Source organism: Apium graveolens, chromosome 4 (assembly GCF_009905375.1).
Source record: "Apium graveolens cultivar Ventura chromosome 4, ASM990537v1, whole genome shotgun sequence".
NCBI classification, from domain to species: Eukaryota; Viridiplantae; Streptophyta; class Magnoliopsida; order Apiales; family Apiaceae; genus Apium; species Apium graveolens.
This window is the reverse complement of record NC_133650.1, coordinates 109,111,715-109,131,465: the sequence shown is the minus strand read 5'-3', so window position 1 is coordinate 109,131,465 and position 19,751 is coordinate 109,111,715. Positions and strand designations below refer to the sequence as shown.

General features: G+C 34.1%; 3 protein-coding genes and 1 pseudogene across 4 annotated transcripts; all 4 read left to right on the top strand.

Annotated features, from left to right (window-relative positions):
• Window positions 1-481: 481 nt before the first annotated feature.
• On the top strand, window positions 482-7,282 carry LOC141718929 (putative membrane protein At3g27390). 2 transcript variants are annotated; one of them, XM_074521298.1, is made up of 10 exons: window positions 482-760; window positions 953-1,061; window positions 1,316-1,517; window positions 1,622-1,752; window positions 3,652-3,940; window positions 4,110-4,216; window positions 4,465-4,603; window positions 4,909-5,101; window positions 5,637-5,880; window positions 6,274-7,282. In XM_074521298.1, exons 1-10 carry the CDS (start codon window positions 676-678, stop codon window positions 6,410-6,412), a joined length of 1,638 nt encoding a protein of 545 aa, XP_074377399.1. In that variant the 5' UTR covers window positions 482-675; the 3' UTR covers window positions 6,413-7,282. The 2 variants fall into 2 exon arrangements, with proteins under 2 accessions (XP_074377399.1, XP_074377400.1); XM_074521299.1 differs by lacking the exon at window positions 482-760 and having other exon boundaries at window positions 1,363-1,517; window positions 6,274-7,281.
• Window positions 7,283-9,397: 2,115 nt separating this feature from the next.
• Window positions 9,398-11,686, top strand: LOC141718927 (cytochrome P450 CYP82D47-like). Its single transcript, XM_074521297.1, has 2 exons — window positions 9,398-10,419; window positions 10,601-11,686. Exons 1-2 carry the CDS (start codon window positions 9,478-9,480, stop codon window positions 11,225-11,227), a joined length of 1,569 nt encoding a protein of 522 aa, XP_074377398.1. The 5' UTR covers window positions 9,398-9,477; the 3' UTR covers window positions 11,228-11,686.
• A 129-nt stretch (window positions 11,687-11,815) lies between these two features.
• Window positions 11,816-13,857, top strand: LOC141718928 (cytochrome P450 CYP82D47-like; annotated as a pseudogene).
• Window positions 13,858-14,657: 800 nt separating this feature from the next.
• LOC141718843 (uncharacterized) lies at window positions 14,658-15,244 on the top strand. The gene is made up of 2 exons (XM_074521222.1): window positions 14,658-14,910; window positions 15,006-15,244. The coding sequence occupies exons 1-2, from the start codon at window positions 14,658-14,660 to the stop codon at window positions 15,242-15,244; spliced, it is 492 nt and encodes a 163-aa protein (XP_074377323.1).
• The last annotated feature ends 4,507 nt before the right edge of the window (window positions 15,245-19,751 follow it).

Below are 19,751 nucleotides of genomic sequence, written 5' to 3'. Positions count from 1 at the left end.
TTTATGTCTTAACACAGTTATTACAGTGAACACTTATAATATGGATTCACGTATACACTAACTCATTTACCACTCTTTTTTTAGTAATATTCATGGGGTATATGCAGATATTTATACAAAAAAGATATAAAAAAATTAAGATGGGATCATGTGCCCCATGGGCCTTAAGGTAGATCCGTCTCTGCAAATACTGATATATCACTTGAATAATTAATAAGTTTATTTATAATGATGTAGACCCTACTTGTATATATATATACCCATAAATTAAATGTTACATATGTCATGTCAAGTTATTTGTTGAAAATTTGGGAATATTATTTAAAAAATTTAGCACTACTCATAAATATCTTTTCAAAAAGGAATAAACAAAGTAGAATAAAACCAATATTACACAAACAGAATCTCTCTTTTTAATTTGTAGGCCCCGTCAATTACTATTAATACCAAACAAAGGTCAATTTAGGAACGGAAGTGTACATTATTACATTGAGATCCAAGATTGAAACAGGATGGGGTGTACAATACTTGCCCGGGCGGTGGTCAACTAAACATGTGTTTACATTATATACGAGAATCACAGTGCTGTAGCATACTGGAAAAACAACAATATACTGCATATTTTCATATATGCAGTGAGCTTAACAGTTGATACATTCATCATACTTTAACAAAATGAACCCCTACTGGACTTATTTCTGTTATTGTATCTTCTTCCCTCCCATTTTCTCTTTTCTTTTTGTTCTTGGTATCATCAAAGGTACTCTCTCTCCCCCTGTCTCTCTCCATCTCTCTCTCTCTCTCTCTCCCCCTGTCTCTCTCCATCTCTCTCTCTCTCTCTCCCCGTCTCTCTCTCCCTCTCTCTCCCCGTCTCTCTCTCTCTCTCTCTCTCCCCCACACACATAAATATTTTCATGGGTAGGAATTTAATGATTCGATGTATTTTATGCAGGTGCTATATTCAGTCCATTTGTATTTCTTGTTATTGCTTTTGGAGATGCTGGTGTTGTTATTGGTCTATGGCCCCTTCATTTGTTTTGGAGTATCTACTGCCTCATAAGGTGAATCATCTTCCCCTTTTCAATTTTATTTATTAAGCATCTGTTTTTGTGCATTATATAATTCTCAACTGATTAAATTTTAATGTTATATAGCAGTGGAAGAGTCTGACCAAAATTACACTGTAATTTATTAATTGTTAACCTTGTAGATGGCAAAAAAGTGATTTAAAAAGGCTTATTTTGTTGGCATCTTTTAATGTTGTGGTGCTACTAACTTAATAAAATTGTTCCTTGTTAATTTGTTGTTGATGCAGAACAAACAAATTTGGTGTTTACATGAAATTACTACTTATTTGTACAGTTCCGATCCCAATAGCAATTTGGACAATTGTTGGGGTCGTCGGAAGCGCCATCATGGGAATTGGATATGGTTTTGTTTGGCCTGTTATGGAGACATTCAGGGCTATTAGCAAGAAAGATATGCCACTTAATATGAGGTTGATTAAATGTTTCACGGTATGTTCAACTTGCATTCTGCATCAGTTTTGTTTTTGAAAATGTTGTTTTCAGACATGTTTTGTGAGATGACTTTTTTAAGGTGTATTCAACATTATCTATAGGATGGTACTTGGACCCAAGTTCAGGGTGCCTGCACTATTGTTCGCGATTTTGCTGATTTTTCCTTCCACACATACTTCTCATTTATGGATGACCTGCTAGATTCCAAGGGGGAGAATCCCATTGAACTCAAGTATGCGACTTCTTATTTTTTTAAACTGATATCGTTGTCCTAGTAAAAGATTAAGTTTGTCAAAAGTATCCTAATTTTTACTGCTTCCATTGTTATTACGCATACTCTGCAAGTGCATTTGTAACAGTCAGTTGGGTGTCTTGAGGATGAATTTGGTAGCTTTTGAATGAATTCCGAGTTCGTAATTTACAGTTAACAGAACCACATGCAGACTTGCAAAAATTTAAACACTAAAAATTAGATCAATCTGTTTTTATGACTTTTTTTGTCAGTTTTGAACGTAATATATTTAATCAGATGTGTGTATAGTTTTTATGTAAGTGCTAATTTTGATTTCAATCTTCCATAATTGCTGATATAATAGTTTGTACGGGAACACTTTCAGAAATGCATACAAAAACAGGTCGCCATATATAATCCCAAATATATATTAGCTACTACTAACTACTAAATTTGGTACTTTTGATCTAAAACGTGAGTAGAAGAAAGAACTGGTACAGCGAAAAATTGTATTGATGCAAATGAATGTGATTAATAATGTTAGAATAATAATATAAGATCCCGGAAAGGGTTTTACTCTAACACCTTGAGATTTTGGAGCGACCGGTTCCTTGACATGGTATCGGAGCTCGGGTTAGGACTTAGGTTTATTTTTCTCACAATTTATTATGAACACTAAAGGCAAATTAATTCTCCAAAGATGAGTGCCCGTGATCCACTCTTCGACCCGTAAATGAGCGACTCAGGTTCGATCTCTGCCACCCCCAATGTGTTAGAATAATAATATAAAATCCTAAAAAGTGTCTTCCTCTAATAGCTTGAAGTTTTATAGCAACTAGTTCCTTGACAAATAAACATCACATGACATGTCTAGTATTGCCTAGTTTACTCCATTTATTGATGATCATCCGTATTGAAAACACATTCAGAATCAGAAATATATTCATATAATCTTTTGTAATATCCAAGTTTAATTGCTCAGTAATTGATTTATGGGAATTTGTATAATATATCCCATATTAATAGGTTACTTTACAAATGTGTCCCATTTTAGTTACTCCCTCCGTCCCAAAAAAACGTTTTCCCGTTTTGACTTTTTACACTATTCATGATAAGCGATTGATTCCTAATTTACGTCTAATCTATAAGATCAAATATAGTCATGAGTGATTTTGTTAGGTTCGTATTTATGAGTACCTAAATACAATGAAATTTTTATATTTAATATTAATATGAAATTAAAGATATTAACAATCAAAAGTGTGTATCGGCAAACGTGTACAACACAAATGAAAAAGTATTTAGGGACGGAGGGAGTAGTAATTATGAATATGTTCTGCACTTCTATGAGGAGACTATATGTACAGGAGAAACCATTGTTATAAAGCTAAAACAAAATCATGATCAAAAGATAGTCACATTAGAAATGATGGTATGCAAAAATTATTCAAAAAAATAAAATACCAGACCATAGCAATCTAAATGATTAAAAATTCAGCTGATAACATTAGAAATATACTAAAATAATTGGAGATGCACTAAAATTCACTGGAAAAATTACAAGGTAAGAGAAGAGTAATTTATAAAATTGTGTTAAAGTAATTAATTATTTTAGATAATAAAATAGTAACATATGATATTTAAGTAGTTAAGTATAGAAGGTTATGCATGTCATACAAGAATGTGAAATTGTAAAATTAACCATGGTTAAGTTAAAAATTTCAAAAAAATTAAAAATGGGATATGTTTATAAATTAAATTATAAATGGGATAAATTTGTAAATAAGTTTTTTAAATGGGTCATAATAATAAAAAAAACCTTGATTTATTTAGTTTCAAATAGTATCACCTTGTATCTATAGTATCTGACATGTAATTTCATTCCTATCATCCTTGTAGGGTTTTGCAGTTGCCTGGATGCCTTTTGGTTGCAATTCTAGGGATTGTAGTTAATATACCTCTAATCTCTTTAATAAGTTTGTATAAAGGTCCAATACTGCTGTTCAAAGGATGGCAACAGTTGATACGTGATCTTATAGGGAGGGAAGGTCCATTTCTCGAAACTGTTTGTGTTCCCTTTGCTGGGTTTTGGATCTTGCTGTGGCCTCTTGTAGTGCTTTTTGCGATTATTGCCGGAATTTTATCGAGTTTCCCTATTGGACTTTATTCTGCAGTTGTTGCATATCAGGTTAGTCTTGGCCGTCAAATTTGTTTTTTCTTGCCATTACCTCTACCCTGTCACATACATCGCACCTCACAATTGTACCAGCTGTTTTATCTTATTGATGATTTCTTTACATCTTTATCCTAATATTTCGTTTTAAAAAATTAGTAATTCTTTGTGCTTTAACATTCAGGAAAGTTCTACCAAAAGGGGCTTTAACTTTGTAGTTGCTGCAGCATCTGTGTATGATGAATATACCAACGATTTACTTTACCTACGTGAAGGCTCCTGCTTTCCAAGGTTAGAATGCTTACACATTACACTTTATTTTTGTGTGTGATATTTTATCATTATTGCATAATTTATATATTCAATCTTCTTGATTAATGTTTGCTTGCTCTGAGCATTTATTTTATTTAACGTACTCAAATGCAGAGGAAGTGCCCTACTATTCGCGAAGTGTGTATCTGTTTTCTATTTCTTTTTTGGTATAAAATTTGCAATTTTCATCATTGAGCTATGTTATAATCTCACTTTATGGAAGCCAGGCCTCAATATCGTGAGCGGGCTGATTCAACGGCTTCACTGCTTCCTGTACTGAGATTGCGTCAACAGATGGAATTTTTTTATGCTGATGAACCTTTGGTAAATTCTTCTGCAAACGTACAGAAACTGACGGCTGCTGTGGTAATAACAAATTTTTTTCAGGCACTTTATAAATTAATTGATTATATTATCCCCCAATTGGTTAGACTCTGTTGCTTGCCATCATCAAAACATAATATAAATTTTTCCAATTTAATAATAACTACATATGCGAGAGTAGAACAGTAAGAGGAAGAACCTTGTTGACATGATGACATCACCACCATTCCATGCATTAAGTGGAAATACCATCAAACTAAACCCTGCCAATCCGTAGGAGTGTCTTTTCTTTTTTCTCTTACAACTTTTTATTATTGTACCTGAATATTAATCATAATACGGTGTAGATATGGGACGAAATCTTCAGAGCGTGTGAGAGTATTGGAAAGGAGCTGCTCAATATTGGAGCCATCCACAGCAATGATATTGATGGATGGAAAAAGTCAAAGAACAAGATAGTAAATATTGGGATTCCTGCATATGCATTTCTTGACTGCTTTCTCAGATCTATTAAGGAAGAGTCCGTTGGCTTTCTCTTAAGTAAGCACTACCTAGTTAACCATGTCAACATTAACAGTGGTGATTTGCTTTTCTGCTAAATATTGTTGATCCTTTTTACATAAAACAGGAAAGAAAAAGTCTGAGCCTTTTGGTACATCTTAAAAGTGTTGAGCTCTACAAAAGTTTTTATCATGAAATATATATCACATAGTGTAATGGATCCAACCTTGCTAATATTCTTTCTTTGTTTTGTTAATTATATTGTTAATTTTGTGTTAAATTTTCTTTTTATTACTGAGTATTGGAAAACTTGACCACCTTTGCTTTTACCTCTTCTTTTATGTTAGAAATTTTGTTGCAGATATTACAGTTATGAAACCCCAGACAACAGTTTACATGGTACAATAAGCAATTAATTCTTTCTAAACTTTTTTTTCTTCAAGAAAAACTATTGAAATTACTAAAATGAAATCAATTTAAGAGACTAGGAGGTAATAATTTTGTTGACTTTTTGGTGATGTTGTGTTATGCTGTATGGGGAAGTATTATACTTATGTGTTTGTAATTATGACAGGAAATAATATCGAAATAACCAGTGTGAATAGACCTGAAGGGAGGATCTTGGACTGGCTTTATGAACCTATGAGTGTCATGAAGAAGCAAATCAAGAATCTTAATCTACAAGAGTCAGAGGAATTATATTTCTACAAGCTCTGTTTGTACGGTGGTGATACGGCAAGAGTTGAATATTGGCAAAATGGTGGAATCGCTCCTCAAGACGAAATTAGAAGAGCCCAGTTGGAGGGTCTAAGCAGGAGGTATTCTGTATGACTCATTTTTTTCTTCAATTCCATGACTATTATAAGAAGTTATCCCAAGTGTTATAAGTAGCCTTTAGATATGCTTTTTATTATGGTTCAAATATGATGTTAACTATCCTTGTTCAAATATTGTAACCCTTGTGCATTTAAGGTTTAGAGAGTTAAAAGTACAAGCTATTCGGGCTGCTTGACAATTTTGTTTTAAGAGATTGATGACAAGTATATAGCAATTTTAGGACAGCTGATGATTGTTATCTATCTCTTTGTTATTGCATTTTATCACTTTTCTTTACACAGGTGACGTAATTATCGTATACTTCAAGAAAAAGTAATTAGTTGAACTCTTTTTCGGTAAAGCTTGACAATTTAACCTCTAAATCATCATTCTAGGTTACGAGGGTTTTGTCTGACAATATCAAGGCTGCCAACATCTTACCGTAAATTCGATGAAGTAGTAAAAGCAATTGAGCAATCAAAACAGACAGAGGGCTATGGTGTAGAAGATAATGATATAGAAGCAAACCGTTGAAGAAGCTAATACTTTTTGGTAGAGTTGAAGATTATGCTAATTTGAGTTGCTATTGGTTGAAATATTTCACACTTGTATGTTTGATTAAAGAAGCTGGATTCTAGGATTAAAAATTAGTATTTTCCTCGGCCGCCTCCCGTCTTTCATCCTCTCTGTTAGGGTTTATCTATTTTCAAGTAAATCGAGGGGCTTCCACTGGTTTTCTCCGGTGGAAAGCCCCAACCCCTTCATTATCTGTTATTCTCGTTTATTTCCTTTCAATAAAACCCAATTTTTTGGGTGTTTGTGTGTCTCTCCTTTTGGAGTGTGTGTTTTGTCTCTCCTTTTGGAGTGTTTGATATGTTTTTATTTAGTCATGCTTGAGTTTATCTGGTGATGGATCTGTTGAGGACGAATTTATTGATATTTTTGATGATCTGTAAAGCCTACATCGGATCTGGGACGGTGGTGATTATTGTAAGAGCTCACCTTTCCCAACTAAAGATTGTTCATCTTTCATGGGTTTATACTTTCGGCATGTCTATAGCTGGTATCCGGCATGTAGATAGCTGGGGTGCCTTCGGCATGTCTATAGTTGGTGTCCGACATGTAGATAGCTGGGGTGCCGTTTGTGCAATCTCATTTTATGCGATTGGTGTTTCTGAACACTGGGTTAACCATAGTTTTTATGTGATATGGTCAATTGCGATGTTGTTATTTTCAGAGATGTTGCTGCAATTTGGATCGCTTGGGATGTTTTTGATTTCGTTTTTAATTTCAAGAATTTTTAAATTCTATGTGTTAAACGATCAGGAAACAAATCATCTAATTGTTTTTAATATGTTATTTGTTTTATCACCTGCTTGTATCGACAGTTGGGGATTTGTCCCGACTATACTATATTCAATTTAATGAGAATTTTCTGCATTTATCAAAGAATCCAAACTATAATTTAGAAATGTTCTTTGCCTCCCCATGAAAGAAGATAAGAGAGCTTGGGAGGTGTTACGAACTCACAGAAAGATGTTCCAAATTTCATCCTGGATGGAAATTTTGTTACTGATGTCTGCTCCTACGTTTATCGGGGACAGTAACGTGATAAACTATGAATTATGTAATTATCAATGTTTACGGAAAGGGTCTCTTTACTCGTAGGAATAGAGTTCGGTATTGTTTTTTTGGTTTAGATAGATTATTGTCTGATATTTAACAAACACAAAAATTATGATGAAATGATACCTACTAAATTATACTTCCCCAAGTCCCAATAAATATAAGTTTGATTTGAGTACGGAGATTAGGAAAAAATGAAATATTAGGAAAAAGAAAATAAGAAAAGTAGGTAAAATAATTGGGTCAATCAAAATTTAATGTATAAAAATTAGTGTATTGAAAGAAAGTAGCTTGAATGTGAGTGGGTGTAGTTAATTTGTACTCCCTCAGTCCCACATCAGATTATATATATTCACTTTTCGAGAATTCTAAATAACATAGTTTTATAATATTTTTTTTAAAAAAAATTGAATAAATGTTTAAACATAAAATTTTTATTCAGGAAAAAAAATATATTATAGAATTATGCTTTAAAGAAGTATTGAAAAGCATGCCAAAAAGTAATATATAGAATAAAGGGAGTATACTATAAAATTTTTACTATTTTTAGTAAATTTTGAAATATATAAATTAAATGGAACATTTAAAAAAAGTGTATAAAAATTAATGGGTCAGCGGAGCAGATCTATAATTAATTTTAGGGATAGAAGTATAGAAGAAGTAGATTGTAAAAAGCAGGAATCAGAATTAGACTTTATTTGGGAGTGCTGTTAAAAAAAATACTGTCAGAAAAATTAGATAAGTGTTTGGTATTTTTTTTATTTATACATATTTTGAGATATTATATATAAAAATAATGTTTTTGAAAAAGTTTGATGGTGAAACTGATAGTTACTTTTTACAAAAGCTGAAAACAGCTTTTTCCAAAAGTATGGAGGGAAATACTTTTGCTAACAACAATTTTTAAACCAAAAGCGTTTTCAAAGACAACAGTTTTTAGAATTTACCAAACACTTTTCTGAAAAAAAAACTGTTGGGCCTCGGGGCCTTAGTCGATGAAGGCACTGTCATTTAGGGGTAACCGGGGATTAATCGGAAATGATTAATAGGGTTATTAAAACTATTTTATTGTTATTTTTATTTATAAATAATATTACATGTAATTATTTTTCTTTTTTTTTGGTAAATAATTATTTTACTATTTTGATTATACATATATAATTTTTATAAATATTTATACAAATAAATTTAAAATATGAAATATTAATAAATTAAATATAATTATTTGATCTAACTTATTAATTGAGATCAATTTGAGATGAAAAATGAAAAATGAAGAATGTTTATTATTTAATCATTAAAAATAGTAAATATGCATACAAAATTATTTTTTTTCTTAAATTATTTACAAATTTATATATAAATATTTATTTTTCTAAATAATTTTTTCAAATTTTGACCAATGAGGCCGATTTTTGCATGATTAATTCGATTTTTAAACGATTAATCTAATTTTTTCAGATTTTTAACCGATTTTCGTAAAAAATGAGTTTTGAGCCAATTTTCACTTAATCAGTTTAATTATCCACCGAATATCGATTAACCACAAACTTTTAGAATAGAAGTAGATCGATATTCCCTCTATCCCATTAAATTATATAAATTATTTTTTGGCACACTTTTTAGTGTTTTTTTAAAATATAATTTTATAATATATTTTTTTATTTTTTCTGAATAAAAAATTTATATTTAAATTTTTATTAAAAAACAAAATTAAAAAAATATATTATAAAATTATATTTTATAGAAGTATGGAAATACTGAAAATAGTAAAGATCTGTGGGCAAGGAGGGAGTAATTCAACGTCATAAATTCGTAAGCTAAAGTCTCTGACATCAGTTGATGTCATCTATCTAATTGAATACGAAAAATATTAAGAAAAATACTAAAAGTAAAAGTCAAAGTTATCCGAGTTATCGAACTTGAAACTATTCTCTATCTAATCTCTATAATTTCTGAGATGGAGCAAGTCCATGGATGATGTTCTTGAATTAGTCTCTGGTCTACTTGCTCTGTTAGTCTTTATCTACTTTACAGTGAAAAGATCAGGTAGACAAAGAAGACAGAACGTAGTCTTGCCTGAAGCTGGTGGTGCTTGGCCTTTCATAGGCCACATGCATCTTCTTGGTCCAAACCAGCTGACACATTATACACTTGGAACCATGGCTGATAAGTATGGACCAGCTTTCTCCATCAAGCTTGGATCACACAAAGTTATAGTGTTGAGTAGTTGGGAAATGGCCAAAGAGTGTTTTCTTACCCATGACAAGAATTTTATAGGAAAGCCAATTGTTTTGGCCTCAAAGCTACTGGGATACAACTTGGCTATGTTTGCTTTTGCTCCTTATGGTTCTTATTGGCGCCGGATACGCAAGATTGTTTCCCTTGAACTTTTATCTGTTCGAAGAATTGAAATGTTGAAGGGCTTAAGAGTTTCGGAGGTGCAGACATCGATAAAAGAAGTATATAAGCTATGGATTGAGAGTGGTTGTGATAGAGATGGAGTTGTAGTGGATATGAAGAAATGGTTTGCTAATATCACGCATAATTTGATCATGGGTATGGTGGCTGGAAAAAGATACTATGGAGGTAGTGCTAATGGTAAGGAAGGAGAGGTACAGAAGTTTGAGAAGATGGTTAGGAAGTTTGGGTTTTTATTTGGAGCATTTTTGTTCTCTGATTTTATACCTTTTTTAAAATGGCTGGATTCGAAAGCACATGAGAGGGATATGAAGAAGGCTGCGCAAGAATTGGATGATTTTATCCAAGTTTGGTTGGAAGAGCATAAACAGAGAAGACTAGTGAGAGGAGAAGAACAAGGAGATGAGGATTTTATGGATGTGATGCTAACCATTCTTAAAGATGCTGAAATAGCTGGTTTTGATGCTGATACCATAAATAAAGCTACATCTTTGGTAAGCAACTGGTTACTTAAACTATGCATCTAATTTGTTTTACACTTGTGAAGGAATTAATCAATATGTATGTTTTATGTGTGTTAAGATATGAGAAATGATCCTGGTAAGCCCAATTTCTAATACCTTGAGGTTTTAGGAGAACTCGTAACTTAACAATATGTCGTACGTGGTTTTGCAGAACCTTATTTTAGCAGGATCTGACTCCACAACTGTGGCTCTTATATGGGCCGTGTCTCTCCTCCTCAACAACCGCCGCATATTAGAGAAGGCACAAGCAGAGCTTGACACAGTTGTTGGCAAAGATAGACATGTTGATGAATCAGACATCAAGAACCTTGTTTATCTCCAAGCAATTGTCAAGGAAACCTTGAGGCTCTACTCACCTAGCCCACTAATTCCTTTCCGTGCTGCAATTGAGGATTGCACCATCTCTCCTGGATACAACATTACTGCTGGTACGCGTCTAATGGTTAATGTTTGGAAGATTCACCGGGATGAGCGTGTGTGGCCCGAACCAAACGAATTTAAGCCAGAGAGATTCTTGACAACCCACAAGGACATTGATTTGAAAGGACAAAATTTCGAGTTCATTCCATTTGGATCGGGAAGGAGAGCTTGCCCAGGTGTGGCACTTGCCCTGCAATCAGTTCATCTGGCTCTGGCTAGTTTGTTGCACAGTTTCGATATAACCAATTTATCGGAAGAATATGTAGACATGACTGAGAGCTTTGGTTTGACAAATTTCAAAGCAACTCCTCTTCAAGCTTATCTTTCACCAAGACTTCAGCCTAGCTTGTATTTGTAATTCCTGGCCTGGCTGGCATAGTCTCGGGGGCAAATAACAGTTTGACTATTATCTTGCTGCCTTGGAAATTTATGAATTAAATTGCACCATGTACAGTTGAAGGCTGAAAACTATCATGCTACAGGAACAATTTAAGGATTGAATGAGAAAACATGCATACAAATTCTCACTTCCTAAATTTTTCTTGAAGTATAATGTATGATGCTTCCACAACTCTAGGAAAGGTTGAAAAGCTGTCAGGTCTGCTGTTTATGGATGTTTTGCAATGAAATTTCTGCAAAGGCGCAGGTTCTGTATTCTTTCTCAGTCAAGGCACTTGTATCATTTTTATGCTATGCTCGTCGCTATGGTTATCCTCGTATGTGACTTGAAATTAGCCATATTTGTAGAAGTGATTATTCTGTTCGATATTTCAAGCTGTAGTTGCGTGGTTCTCGATGAAAATGTTTAATTCTTGAATTGTTGATTCATAGTATTAGCTTTCTGATGCTTTATAAATCACAGTCACAGTAGTAACAAATTTTTACTGACAGTGGCAAAATCTAAATCAAAATTACAGAAAACAATATTGCTGATGTAGTAATACATTCTTACGCAATCATTGTATAAATTTAGTGCAATAATTTCAAAAGGCTCATAATTAGTGGTTTATTAAACTCAACACTGATAACCTATCATGCTGGCTGCTACATTATTTTACATCAATTGTTGATCACTGATGACAGCACTCGAATTAAAAAGAAGTGAGAATGGTAGTCAAAAGAATACTGCTTGAACTTATATTAATATCTTCCACTCTCTTCACTCTTTATACATCAACCCCAGCCAGCTTCTGAGGCCAAGTTCACCACCTTACTGTTAATTTATGGATCCTTTTCTGCATTCCCCGTATTATTCAGTCCCCGTTCTCTTGCTTTGTTGGTATTTATCTATTTTGTGGTGAAAATATCAAGTATATAGGGAAGACGGGGCATAGTCTTGCCTGAAGCTGGCAGCGCTTGGCCTTTCATAGGCCATATGCATCTTCTGGGTCCAAACCAGCTGACCCATTATACACTTGGAACCATGGCTGATAAGTATGGACCATCTTTATCCATCAAGCTTGGTTCTCACAAAGTTATAGTCTTTTTATAGTCTTGAGTAATTGGGAAATGGCTAAAGAGTGTTTTCACACCCATGACAAGAACTTTGCGGAAAAGCCAACCTTTTTGGCCTCTAACCTACTGGCATACAACTCGGCAATGTTTGCTGTTCCTCGGTATGGTTCTATTGGCGCAAGATACGAAAGATTGTTTCCCTTGAACTTTCTATCTATACGAAGAATTGAAATGTTAAAGGGGCTAAGAATTTTGGAGGTGCAGACATTGATAAGAAAAGTGTACAAGTTATGGGTGGAGAGTGGTTGTAACAGAGATGGAGTTTTAGTAGTTATGAAGCAATTGCTTGCAAATATAATACATAATGTGATAATGGCTATGGTGGCGGGGAAAAGGTACTACGGAGATAGTGCTTAATGGTAAGGAAGGGGGTAGTAACAAGGAAGTTTGGATATCTATTTGGCGTCTTTTTATTTTCTGATTCTATACCCTTTTTGAAATGGCTGGATTTTAAAGCGCATGAGAAGGAAATGAAGAGAACTGCGCAAGAATTGGATGATTTTATTCAAGGGTGGTTGGAAGAGCATAAACAGAAATGGTTGCTGACAGGAGAGGGACAAAAATGAGATGAAGATTTTATGGATGTGATGCTAACAATTTTTAAAGATGCTGAAATAGCTGGTTTTGATGCTGATACTGTTAACCAGGCTACATTTTTAGTGAGCAATGGTTGCTCATCTTATTTGTTGTACACTTAAGTAAGCATTACTGTATATTGTTTTGATATAGCTTGTGATTTGCAGAACCTTATTTAGCAGACTCTGACTCCACAACTGTGGCTCTTATATGGGCCGTGTGTCTCCTGCTCCACAATCGTCATGTTTTAGACAGTGCACAAGCAGAGCTTGACAAGGATGTCGGTAAAGATAGACATGTCAATGAATCAGACATCAATAACCTTGTTTATCTCCAAGCAATTGATAAGGAAACCTTGAGGCTCTACGCACCTAGTCCAGTTATTCCTCTCCGTTCTGCACTTGAAGATTGCATCATCAAGCCTGGATACCATATTTCTGCTGGTACGCTTATTATGGTGAACATTTGGAAAATTCACATAGATCATAGTGTATGGTCTGAACACGAGTACAAGCCAGAGAGATTCTTTACAACTCACAAGGACATTGATGTGAAAGGACATAATTTTGAGCTCATTCCTTTCAGCTCTGGAAGGAGATCCTGTCAGGGTTCGGTGCCTGCACTACAATGGTTGCATCTTGCTCTGGCTAGTTTCATACATTCTCTTGAAATGACTAATATATCAACTGAAGATGTGGACATGACTGAGAGCTTTGGCTTGACAAACTTCAAATTAACTCCGCTTCAAGTTAATCTATTGCCAAGACTGCAGCCTAGCATGTATCTGTAATTTTCGAGTCTGGTTCCATAGTATCACAATTTGTGTTATGGTCTTTGCTTTCAATAAAATGTTCTGTTAATAATTCATTGTCTCCTAGAATCTAAGGCCTTGTTTGGATTGGGGGTTGAGGAGGAAGGGGTTGGGTCGGGTGGGGCTAGGTTGGTCTAGGTTAGGTTGGGTTGGGTTCAGTTGAACCCTTACCTCGTTTGTATTAGAGCATCTACAAGGGTAGTAGCTAAAATGGTTAATTAAAATAATATATAATAATTGTTAGGTAAAATTTGTTGAATCTGTAAGGGTTGTACTCCAATCGTGTTAGCTATAATGGTTAGCTATAATTCAAATATAGTATTTTAGTATTATTTCAAATTCCGACGGCTAGATTTGCAACGGTTATATTCCAACGGCTATATTTGCAACGACTATATTTTATAACGGTCATATTTATAAATAGATAACAAAAATGAAAACTGGCCAGAACATAACTTCCAAACATAACTCAAATTCAATCCCACTTTTAAACCATTCATTTGTAATGGACAACACCACACGAATGATTTTTGATATTATGCAAGTTGAAGAAGAACATGAAGCAAAAATGAGAATGAGTGTTGTTTACCTTCATCATCGACGACAAAGATCGAATTCTGTCTCGCATCATGGTGGTTCCACTATGAATCATCGTGTACTTGATCGAAATAGAGAAGAAGGTCATGATAGACTATATTGTGATTATTTTTCTACTACACCTACATACACAGAAACACAGTTTCGTCGACGATTTCGGATACGACGGTCACTATTTTTACGAATTGAAGAAGCAGTTTCAACTCACGATAATTATTTTACGCAAGGAATTGATGTTGTGGGAGTTCGTGGATAATCATCTCTTCAGAAAGTGACAGCTGCACTTAGGATGCTTGCATACAGAACGGTAGCTGATGTTATCGATGATTACGTTCGAATTGGTGAGAGTACAACAATAGAGAGTCTAAGAAGATATGTTAAAGCAATCGTTGAAGTGTTTGGAGCTGAATATTTGAGAATACCAAATCCTGAAGATGTGTCTCGAATATTAAATGAAAATGAACGACGAGGCTTTCCTGGGATGCTTGGTAGTATTGATTATATGTACTGGAAGTGGAAAAATTGTCCAACTGCTTGGCAAGGTATGTATACAGGTCATGTTCATGAACCAACTATTATATTAGAAGCAATAGCTTCAAAATGTTTATGAATTTGACATGCTTTTTTGGACTACCAGGATCGTTAAATGATATTAATGTGTTAGATATATCTCATCTATTAGAAGATTTGACAGAAGGTCGTGGACCAGAAGTGAGGTATACCATCAATGGTGATGAATATAACATGGGATATTATCTTGCGGATGATATATATCCTTCTTGGCCTACATTTGTCAAAACTATTTCAAATCCTTTAGCTAACAAAAAAAAATATTTTGCAACCGCGCAAGAATCTGTAACAAAAGATGTTGAGTGAGCATTTGGAGTTTCACAATCTCGGTCTGCAATGGTACGTGGACCATCACGATTTTAGGATGTGCACACAATGAAATATATTATGACTGCTTGCATCATCTTGCACAACATGATCATTGAAGATGAAAGGGAATTATATATGGAGGAAGAACACTTTGATACAGATGTTGCAATACCAATTATTACTCCAAATCGTAGTCGTTCAAGTACCCTCAGAGAATTCATACAAGTGCATAAACAAATTTGAGACAAACAAGTCCATTTGGCAGATGCATGGCGGTGACATGAACTAAATATTTATTTGTTATGTAATTTCTGTTTAAATGTTTTATGTAATTTCTATTTAAATTTTTTATGTAATTTATTTTTACATTTTTATGTATCTCTCCTATTTGCAAAAAAGAGTCAAAATAAGTATAACAGATAAACTTCACATATAAAACAAATTAAAATTTAATACATAACAGTTACAAAATAGTGTCAAGTACACATAAATATTAAAATATGTTTCTCATGATCCTTACTTTGAGCGCATCGTAATATTTTACTTGATCTGGTAGCATCTTACTAGTGTCTACTGCCATGATAGATGCTTCGTAAACCTGTCTTTCTTGTTCCTCTTTCTGTCTTTCCCTCTCCTCCTTTGCTAAGCGGAGCTGTAACTTTTCTTTCTGTAACTGCACAATTTCCTTTTGCCTTTCTTGCTCCTCCTTATGTAACTGCATCATCACATGTTGCAACTACAAGTAGAGCCGGCCACACGGTCGGGCCGACCGTGCCGGGCCGAATTTCCGGTGGTCCGGTTCACCAGCAGCTTAAGTCGTGAACGGACCGTATAGCTACACGAATCGTTTCGTGCCGTGCCAATTTGATAGAATTGGAAGCCGTGAACGGCTCACAAATTAAACGATTTTAACGGTTTCGGCGAGTCTGACGGTTCGGGACGGTTACCAAATAAAACTACTAAGCAGTTGCCGAATAACTGCGAATAACGATCCGGGCCTCCTTGATTTTACAAGTTGATTTCTAGGTCCTTTGATTTGACACCTCCCAGCTAGCCACCTCCCACCCACCTTCCGTTTATCTTTTTTTTTCTTTTCTTTTGTTTTATTTTTAATTTGTACAAACAGACTTTGTTTGCAAATAAGTAATACATAATTTGTACAAATAAGTAAAATAGAATAATTTGTTCTATTACTCGTATTTTTATTTGATGAAATAATCAAAACAATTTTGTTTTTTTAAAACAAAGTTAGTTTTTCAAATTAGTTACAGAAGGTTCAAATGAGTTACTTTGTCATTTATCAAAATTATGTTTTTTTAGAATTTATAAAACTAACATGTTAATAATGAAAAGAGGACGGTACCTCTATAAATTTATTAATTAAAAAAATGTTACAATTGATTTGAGAGGACTCCTCTCTAAAAAACGGAACAAACCGTGTTTACATTTTAAATAAGATACAAAACATAACAAATTTTAAAAATACAAGGCAAAAATATGTTATCAACTATTCAAATTCTTCTTCTTCTTGTGGATCGTTCGCGGACGTGCCCGATTTCGATGAAGTGTCCATCGTCATCCAAGTATCTTCTTCGCCGTCCGAGTTATCTTTTTTCCTCCCTTGTTGTCTCTTTGCCGCTTGATCCCAATCCTTTTTGCAAACACATATCTTGACCACATCTGGTGCAAGACATGATCTTTTCTCGTCCAACACTCTTCTACCGGCACTAAAAGCAGACTCGGAAGCAATTGTAGAGGAGGGAACTACTAAAATATCCCTTGCAATTTTAGCTAATACCGGAAATTGCTTCTCATGATTCTTCCACCATGTTAGTATTGAAAAATCCTCATCGAACTCATAGTTATATGAAAAAAACTCTCTAAGCATGCTAAATGAAGTTTGAGGTGTAGATGCATTTTTGGAAATTCTACCCTTTTATTTTTTAGTTAGGATACCAAGCAATGTGGTATTAAACCTACTAGACTGACTAGTCTTAGGTGGTATAATATTTTGAGTTCTAGGAGTATATAGATCTATAAGACGGTGTAATAAATCTAAACAATATTGCACATAAAGCACGTGATTATATGAAACTCCTAATACCGAGTAATAATGTTCTAACATATTTTCTAAACCTTCTTTTCTAACACCGGGATCAATAAGACATGCAACACCATAAATAAAAGGAAATTCAGTAAAATATTCTATCCACTTTTTTTTTCATATCAACAATAATTGTACCAAAATAATTATCTTTTTCATATACTTTTAAAGTAGTAATAATATTAACACACTCAATAATAACAAGATGTACAATTGGCTCGTAAACGTAAGAAAATATCTTAGTACCACATGCATAACAATCAAGCAAATCACGTACCCTAATTGCCAAGTCCCAATCATTTTCGGTAATAAGTCTATCCTCCACTTGATTTATTGGGTCGGAATTATATAACTCGGTGATAACTACCTTATATTCAATTGCCTCGCATTGTAATTTATAAGTCGAACTCCATCTCGTGGGACAATCAATTCCCCACTTTTTGGGTATTAATCTTTTTTCTCTATACAATTTTTTATATTGTCTCTTTAATGTGTGTGTGATACGTAAATACTTAATTATTTTTCTAATAGGTGCTAAAATTTCGGTTATTTGTTGAATACTCTTTTGAGCCGATAAGTTGACAAAGTGTGCACAACATCCAACATGCAAAAAAATACCGTCTAAAGTAGTAGGAATATCTTGTGCAATATAATAAATAGCTTTATCATTTTCCGAAGCATCATCTAAAGAAATAGTAAACACCTTGTGTTGCAAATTAAATTCGTTAATAGTTTCAACAATTCTCGTCTTTATATTATAACCTATGTGTGACTCGTCCATAACATCAAAAATAATTATTCGTTTTTGTAAAAAATAATCAGAATCAATCCAATGCACGGTAACACAAATATATGGCTCACCGCAACTCGAACTCCAACAATCACTAGTTAAAGAAACCATGCCATCATAATCACGAAAAAATTCAATTAATTGCGCACGTTGACTATAATATTATTTTTGTGTGTGACGTTTAAGCGTGTTTCTAGGAATTCTTTTAAAAGCCGGGTTTATTGATTCTCTCATCATGTGTTCTAAATTCGGACTCTCACCATGAGAAAAAGGCAACTCGTCTAGTGTAACATAAGTAGCAAAAGATTCGATCATTTTATCTCTACTATAGTGGAAAGGCATACCTCCACTGGGAGACGATGTCACGAAACCACCAATTTGTGTTTGTTGCGGTGATTCTCCTCGTGCCGCTCCACTTTCGTGACTTTGTTTCGAGATTCCGTGATGTAATTTCAAGCGCCGATCAAGTGTACCGGTACCGGCCCCTTTAGAGTGAAGAAAAAGGGGATTGATTTCTGCCACTTTGAATACAGAACAAAGAGAAGTATTTGAATTTATTCGGATCTTCCGGTATTGCCAGTCTCGAAAAATAATTCCAAACGTGTGAGGAATGTCTCGTAGACGTACAAGAGGGCCCTGTAAACTTCAAACATATACAAAATTAATAATATACATCATTCGAAAATATACAAAATTAATAATATATATAAATTAATAATATACATATTCGAACATGTACAAAATTAACAATATATATAAATTAACAATATACATATTTGAAGTCGAACATGTACAAAAATTAACAGGAAGATGCTGATTCGAATAATAATACAAAAGCAAGTCTTGGTTAATCAGATTAAAAATGCATAACATAAAACGTGAATATGAACATAAAAATACAAAAAAATTTAAAACACACAAAATTAAATTTAACGAAAACAAAAATATAAGAACGCGAATATGAACATAAAAACACAAAAAAACGAGGAAGAACTTTACCAGTTTCCGGTCGAGGAGGTCTAATAAAATTTGCTTGACTCGATCCCTGAGAAGACATCGTACCCCTTCCTTCTTCCATTGTTTGAAAATACTTGCCTGAAAAAATTGAAGTCGCCGGAATTTTTTATAGTGTTGCCGGATTTGTTCGAAAAAATCGTGTAACTTCGCCTGAATTTCTTTCCAACTCGTGAATTGTAATCGTAAACCTATGAGCTTGAGTGAACATAGAGCTTGAGTGAACAGAGAGAATTCGAGTGAGTGAGAGAGATTGAGAGATTGATTAAGAGTGAGATAGGGGGAGATTATTTATAGAGAATTCGAGTGCAGAAGAAAAGAGGGAGATTGAGAGATTTGTGAAAGATATTAACACTCAGGAATATTATTTATAGATGAAATCAGGTGAACGTTGTAGGTGTTGCAGACTTGCAGGTGAACGTTGGGGGAGAACAGACTTGCAGTTGCAGGTGAACGTTGGGAGAAGATAACCGTTGCAACTTGCAAGCCGTTGGCGCGTGGCTGCACTCGCTGATTCGCGGGCCGAATAATTCGCTACGTGTCGGGCCGGTTCACGAATTACAGCACCCCATGTTCGTTGGCGAGTTACACGGGCC